The sequence below is a fragment of the Nicotiana attenuata genome, chromosome 3, assembly GCF_001879085.1.
Source record: "Nicotiana attenuata strain UT chromosome 3, NIATTr2, whole genome shotgun sequence".
Classification (NCBI taxonomy): Eukaryota; Viridiplantae; Streptophyta; class Magnoliopsida; order Solanales; family Solanaceae; genus Nicotiana; species Nicotiana attenuata.
This window is the reverse complement of record NC_031991.1, coordinates 71,206,075-71,213,933: the sequence shown is the minus strand read 5'-3', so window position 1 is coordinate 71,213,933 and position 7,859 is coordinate 71,206,075. Positions and strand designations below refer to the sequence as shown.

Here is a 7,859-nt window from a genome sequence, read left to right as displayed (position 1 = left end):
GCTGAGCATTATTGACCGTCGAAACCATTTATAATAGTGTGTAACAAGGAGTATTTGCGTAAACTACAAGTGCAAAAAAGAACGCGTACAAGGAACCAAATAGATGTTGGTGATACCATTTATACGCGTAAATATGCCATATTCACAAACAGGACACGACCGTCGTAAATGTCCTTCTAGCTGGTTTGGGTGGGGGTGGTAATCAAGCTCCTGGTGGAAGTTCATCTAATGTGTCCAACTATCAAGGATACACATAGTGTTCTATTTCCGTAATGTGGTTGTAATAAGTGTATGTACTTATTTATCTTGCAGAATGTATGAAAGAAAATTATGTTTCCATTGCTGTTATTTTTTTTTTTTTGATATTTAACATTTATACTTCAGTACAACAATCTAACATAAACCCATTTTTAAAAAAAATAACCTTCAAAACAATATTTTTTATATTTATAGCACGGTTACATACCACGTTGCGTGTATTGTCTTGTGGACTTGAAAAAGTTGCCGTTCTGGAAAAGTTGTCTTCTGGAAAAGCATTTTTGTACCGTAAAGAATCATTAGCACGCGAAGCATAGCGCGGTACCACGCTATGTGTATTGTCTTGTCAACCTTATAAAGCCGTCGTTCTGGAAAAGCTATCTTCTGGAAAAGCATTATTGTGCCGTAAAAAATCGTTAGCACGCGAAGCATAGCGCGGCTAAATACCACGTTATGTGCTTTTTCTTTCCTATAAATGACCAGCGCATTTTAGTTATTATCTGCGTTTAACCAAAACAAATAGCAAAACTTTTCATTAATTTTTTCATTTTTCTTGCATTAACAAATGTCTGGACGCAATGACCAACCAAGGTGCTATTGTGGCAAACGTGCGATTATGAAGGCATGTTGGTCAGATGGTAATGTTGGGCGCAGATAATGGATGTGTCTATTCAGGTTTGGAGGTAATGACGGAAATCATTGTATGTTTGAGGAATGGTATGATGAACCCACTAACCAGGAATACTACAAATCAATTTTGCAGTATGTTTGGAATGTGAACGCTGAATACCAATGCCAGATCTCTGAAATGCAACAAGAAATAGCGGCACTGTAGGAGAAACTAAAAGAGGCGGAAGAAGAAACAATTATAGAAGAGAATTTTAAGTGGTTGGAGCAGAGAAAAATGGGCGGTAGTGACTATACAAACACATGTATGTGTTGAGGGTGGTATTTTATCTTTATGTTTTCCGTGTCATGTATTTTCATTAGTTGTATTGAATATAAATTATGTTAATTTGTTATGTTTGTTTTGCCCAGTTTTACTATTAAAATAACAAAGAAACCGAGAAACAAAAACATAACGCGCATATAATGCTAAACCATAGATAAAGTTGCTATTATTTACTGATTGTCATATGTACATAAAATCAAAAAAAAAAATTAATGTGTCCCACAACCTTTATGCTTTAAAGCAGCCGCTGGCCTGAGGCGCATCCCATCCCGCCCGGCTACACTATCAAGATCATCCTCATTACGTCGCCTCTTTATCGGATGATCCGCTGCATCATGATCATCAGTAAGGCTGGCAGGCTCGATAGAAGTGGTTGTCGGTTCAGCAGTAACCTACAGAATAATGCGATATTTTAGTATATGAAAGATATATTAGTAATGTACGTGTTAGCTAAAAAAAAATTAAAATGTCTTACCATATCCTCAGCGGCCTCCTTAATATAATCATTCGTCTCAGGCATGCCCGTGACGGGCGAGGAAGATGGCATAAAAAAATTGGCTTTAGATATTTTTGACTAATCAATAAGATAAACACAAATATAAATAATAGTAATACAAACAAATCCTATGAAAGATCCTCAGCATCCCTCGATGATGAGCCATAACTCAGTCGGCGCCTACTATCCACATCTCGTACCGGATGAGGATCAGCAAGCGTCGAAGCCTCTAGAGGGTCAAGAAAACACGCATCCCAGCCATGTGAGGTAAAGGTCGTGCCGCCGATTAACAATGGAGCTAATGGGGTCACCTGTGAAGCCCCTGGAGTAAGCCCTAAGCTAAATGACGGGATATCACTAGGATCAAGGTGGTCACCTGGCTGATCAACTCCAACATCCTCAACAGGTGCCTCAACGCCCCCTTGATGGGGACCACCTCCTCACCGACCCCCACGACCTCGCGGGATACCCCTACCTCGTGGGACACCCCTGCCACGTCGACCACGTTCAGGCTGTAATGTCGGCCCATGATGGCACTGCTCTGGCGCCATATAATAGCCTCGTGTCCTAAGCGCTCATCATCCCGGGCTCGCTGCAATGTCCGGGCAGCCAACTCTGTAACCTGCCAGCCATAGTCGTGCAAAGCGGCTGCTCCCTCGCTAGTATACTGCTGCATCTGCAGTCCCAACTGGTGGAACTGATGTAGGCCAATAACCTGCACAACATGTAAAATATTAATTACGAAACAGTAAGGTTAACGTTATAACTAAGTATACCAAATAACATACCAGCGCCTCATGCCTCCCGGCGTATGGAACGAATCGACCGCCAGCGCAATGAACGGGATTCCCGACGAAAAGTCAGGTAATGCTGCGGTACCAACCGATATACGCATGCTCACTATCCATAAGATGGGCTGGAGGGAGTGGCGGAATCAGGTCACGTCGCTGGTCACAAGTCTGGATCTGCAACTCTAGCCATGCCTCATATGCCTGGTCAACCCTCGAACGATCATCCCGCTAGATGTGTCCTAAGCCAAGCGGGTAGTGGAGGTACATACTGCGGTCGACCAAACTGGCGAAGGACTCGCTCGGTGGCATGATGATCGACTATATCGAGACACATCAACGGGACGGAAGAACTCTAGATAAGTCGTCCAGTCGAGCAATAATCAGGCAAACCAACTATTAACTTGTCGCTGTATGGCTTCCAAATGAACTATTACGTAAAAACAGGAACCATGAGTATACGCAACACTAAATCCAGGCGAAGTAAACTTAAGTATAGAATTACATGCGCGTCTCCAGCAAATCCAACAAATCTCTACAATAGGGGAGATTATGTCGAGACTCGTACTCGTGTCTGTATCCCCGCCTATCAACCCACCTCCTAGCGAAAGGGAGAAACGGTAGAGGTGGTGCATCCTGAGCTATGGGTGGTAGAGGTGGCTGAAACTACAGGAACCGCTCCCAGGCCCAAACCTAATATACAATTTGGACGTAAAATTTAAGGTATATTTTTATGATGTATGTTATAATGAAGAGAGTATTTGACTATGTTTTCACCTGCAGCGGCGACATAAATCCTGCAACGTCTCGTTGGGTGCCCATGCATGCCCGACACATCTGCCTGTACAAGTAACCAAGAACAGCAGCACCCCCAGCTGTACTGATTTAAATCATCTAGCTGCTCAAGATGATGAAGAAATCTCAAGCTGACTAGGTTTCCCGAAGTATTCGGGAACAATACGCCTCTAAACATAAGCAGCAGCACCGACCTCGTGTACCGGTTAATATGAACCTCCGGTGTATCATGAGTAATGTCATCATGCATGGCCTCCAAATGCAGCCGTACGGGCGTCAACACAAAACGACTAGCCCCAACCAATGTATCCTAATCCTCTGGCCGGAAATCGGTGAGCCACTGCAACGTCTCCAGGTACTGATCTCGCGTATAATCTTGCATGCCTTGCGGCAAAGCAACAGGAAGTCCATCAACCGGGAGCCCATACAGAACCTCCACGTCCTACAGCGTGATAGTGGCCTCGCCAATGGGCAAATGGAATGTGTGCATCTCTGGTCGTCACCGCTCTATCAAAGCCATGATCAACGACCAATCCAACTGCAGCCGGTCGATCTCAATGATCCTATAAAACTCTGTATCCTGCAGGCGTCTGACTACACGAGGATAGAGTTTGCGGTTGTTAAGAAAGTCCCACATATCGTCTACTCTCCTAGAACGTAAAGTCTGGGCCAATGACTGCCCCTCCCATATGTAGGAAGACCTATGCTCGGCCTGTAGCAATAGTAACTCTAAGGAGGCAGGTCCGGGATGCATAAACCTCTGTGACGATTACTGTAAATTGAACAAAATTAATTACATTATTTTTCTTTTCCATTGCTTAAATATATTGCAATACCTTGAATATTAAATTTTATTCGATATTTTTACTATATTGTTAATTAGGTTGATACATTTTCAATATTATAATTTTATATTTTATATGTTACACACAGATGTTAGTTTTATTATTTTATATGTTTGTTAGTTATTCACCTATTTTTTTACTATACGTGATTTAATTATTAAATATTTATATTTTAGTTCCGGACACAATATTTGAGGCCCAGTAGCACCAATGTATCCTGAATTCTTATGTTCGCGGTGAGAAATTTTTTCGATTTTTCACTCAACAGGTCTGTTAGTTTATATGTTAGTTTATTATTGTATATGTTAGTTTTATTATTTAATATGTTAGTTTATTATTTTATATGTTTGTTTGTTACTGACTTATTTTTTACTATACTAAAATTAAATAATTAATTTTTATAACTATACAAGATTTAATTATTAAATATTCACATTTTGGTTCCGGACATAATATTTAAGGCCCAGTAGCACCAACTATCCTGAATTCTTATGTTCTTACGTTAGTTGACTATAATTGGAGATAGTTTGTGTTTGAACTATTAGTTTTTTGACATATTTTTGGGAATAAGAGATAATTAAATGATTAATTTCTATAACTACAAGGATACTACGCTAAAGGGCACTACGTTTTACTACGCTAAAAGGTCACTATATTATAAATACGAGCATTACATTAGGCCACAAGATACCACTATAGGGAACTAAAGTAACAATTTATCTAGTTTACTAGTCTTTTAGCAAATAAATAATCTGACCCGGATAAAAACAACAAATCAATTTAATCACAAAACAATCAAGAAAATACATATACCACATTAAAAAGTAACTAATTAAAAAAAATTCAACAACTAATTACAATTTCTCTATTTTACGATTTTTTTTAGCACACTAATATTATAGTCCGGATAAAAAATAACAAATTTCGTTAAATCGGAAAACAATCACAAAATAACATAGAGCACATAAAAAATAACTAATATGCATATTTTATACAAAGTTTTAACAAAAACTAAGTCGGAATACCTCGATTTAAGTTTTTTAGAAAGTCGAAATTTTGTGATTTGGAGCCGAAACAAGCAACAATGTCCGAGATAACGCCTTAGCTAGTATGTGGGATCGAGAATCTTTACTTTTTTTGTGGGACGGGTAAGAAGACAGGTCTTTTGCTTTCTTAAATTCAAATAGCGCCTTCCAAAAAGAAGCTATATATATTTCGATCACTATGTTTGTTGGTTCCGAGTGATTTTATTTTGTGTCTCACACAATTTATACTAGTTGTGTGAGGCCTCTTTTTATGTCACATATTTATGGACCCATATCTTAAACATCTGGATCCACAAAATTCTGGACCTAGTCAGTTGTGAGACAAAAAGAGGCCTCACACAACTAACGCTAGTTGTGTGAAGCACAAAATAAAATATTTCGAGGGAGAGAGAGAGAGGGTCAAAGAACAGTTCCATTCCACTGGTAGCAACATAGAAAGCAAAAAACTTCGGTCGAACCAAGCCGTATAAGCAGTCGCCTAAAAGCCATCAGAGAAGAAAAAGGTATGAGCAAGCCGTTAGCCGTCGTAGAAGGCAGACCTCGGAGGAGGAAGCTTAAAGCTGCAAGGTATACTAAGCTCCCAAAAATTGCTGGGGAAAAAGGAACTGATATGAAGCCAAGAAAGACGACGAAGAGAAAAGCCATCACTGAGAATGAGGTGTATACTCTTTTTGCTGATTTTTTATGCTTTTTTTTTGGTACATTACATGAGCTTCTTTGCTGATTTTTGATGTTTTTCTTTGGTGTTAACTTCTTTTAAGATTATCGTGCATAAAGTTGAAGTCTTTCATGGCTCTTGAATATTGTTATTTAAAAGGTTATTACTATTCTTTAGGCCATAGCAAACTTTTCTTTATTTATTCCGTTTATTTCCTTTTATGAACAGGCTGTGAACATTCTGCTTTTTGTACTTGACTTGACTAGTTGACTTATTAGAAATGCCCTATTCGTATTATCAAGCTGATATTTACTTTGTTAGAAAAGAGGGGGGGGTCATAAAGTTTGATCTTTTGATGTTTTCTCATTCATAAAATTCACAGGTTAATGGTGTAGAAATTTCCTTGTTGTCTAGTGACAATAATGAGGCTTTGAGGGAGCAAGACATCAAACTAGCAGTGGACTTGAGTTACTTGCGTGGCAAAGTTGATTCAGTGAGTGAGTCCAGCTACTTGCGTGGTAAACTTGACGCAGTAAGTGATATTCCACATCCTAGATGTTCTTACTTACTCTGTGTTAATTTCCAGGGTTAAAATTACTCTCACCTTGTTAATGACCATTGCTTTTCTTGGTTTGGCATACTACTAGTATTAGCGTATTAGTAAAAGGCTGACTTGTGCATACTAAGATTTTCGGTGAAACTTTTAGAATAACATTTAACAGATAGTGGGCGTCAAAGTCAGTGACGAAGCCAAAAATTTTCCTAACGGGAGTCAAAATATAAATAAGTAAGCATATGAAAAAATTCAGGGGAGTCAAGACATAGTATATATACATAAAAATAAAATATTTAACCTATCTACGCGGTATAATGTTCCGACTAAGGCGTGTCAATTGACTCCCCTTGCCAACGAGTGGCTCCGCCACTGGTCATAGTTCTGTCTTGATCTTATGACCTAGTTGTTTGAAATAATTGCTTGTTGCATGCTTTCTCAAATCTGACCTTCTTACTTTGCTCTTGGATTTTCAATTTCCCTATCGAATATATTACTGTTTTCATGAGTCCTTACATTTTCTTTTCTGAAGCTCAATCTGTTGTAATATTAGTCCGCCTGTCTAGATTGATTGCCATCCATTTTCAACAGACTTTAACCTTTATTATTTTGTTGAACATGTTGAACTATTGTTTCAAATTCTTTGGAGAGAGATGCTCTATTCCGAGGTTACATGTGAGTGTATAACTCTGATACAATGTTTTACAACCCTTCCCTGTCACGACGCATTCTTGAAAAAGAAAAGGCATCAATTGTTAGGCAATGTTTTCTTTTGCAAGATGTGAGGACTAACAATCTTACTTTTGCAGTATGAGTCTATGATGGTAAATGTGAAGCAGCATGCAGTTACAGCATTTAACTTATCTGATCAAGCTGCTCCAGAAGCTCCTGCCCCTGCCCATTGGTGTTGGTAATATGTAACATTTGGCTAACATTAACTACACTAATATGTAGAGTCCTCATGTTTCCTTTTCCCATGTTTTATCCTCTGAGTTCAACTGCAATCTAAAATGCATGTGAACTTGGAAGTAGCCTTCAACCCTTTAGTTTTGCACAGGCAGCTGGTTCTTAGTAAACCTTTATGGACCCTCTCACAGCAAAGTCAGGGAGGCAAATTGTAAATGAAGTTAACTGACTGTATATTACTCCCTCTGTTTCAATTTGACTGGGCACGGAGTTTAAGAAAAGAGAGAGACTTTTGAACTTGTGGTGTAAAATGAGGCACATATATTTTGTGTGGCTATAAATCATTGTATAAAGGTAAATTATTTTCAAATAAGGAAAGGGGTCATTCTTTTTTGCGCGGACCAAAAAGGAAATAGGTTGCAACAGTTCTTGAATCTTCCAAGCCCATTCCCCCATGGTACGTTCTCGTCGATGCAGAGGCACCATGTGAAACTGAAAACAGTGGTACTTAGCAAAAAGAAATACTATAAGATGCTTTGAAGATGTTGTTAAGATAAAATCC

The 7,859-nt window shown here is 38.9% G+C and overlaps 1 protein-coding gene across 1 annotated transcript; it reads left to right on the top strand.

Annotated features, from left to right (window-relative positions):
• On the top strand, positions 5,588-7,606 carry LOC109224709. Its single transcript, XM_019389235.1, has 3 exons — positions 5,588-5,838; positions 6,221-6,370; positions 7,201-7,606. Exons 1-3 carry the CDS (start codon positions 5,686-5,688, stop codon positions 7,303-7,305), a joined length of 408 nt encoding a protein of 135 aa, XP_019244780.1. The 5' UTR covers positions 5,588-5,685; the 3' UTR covers positions 7,306-7,606.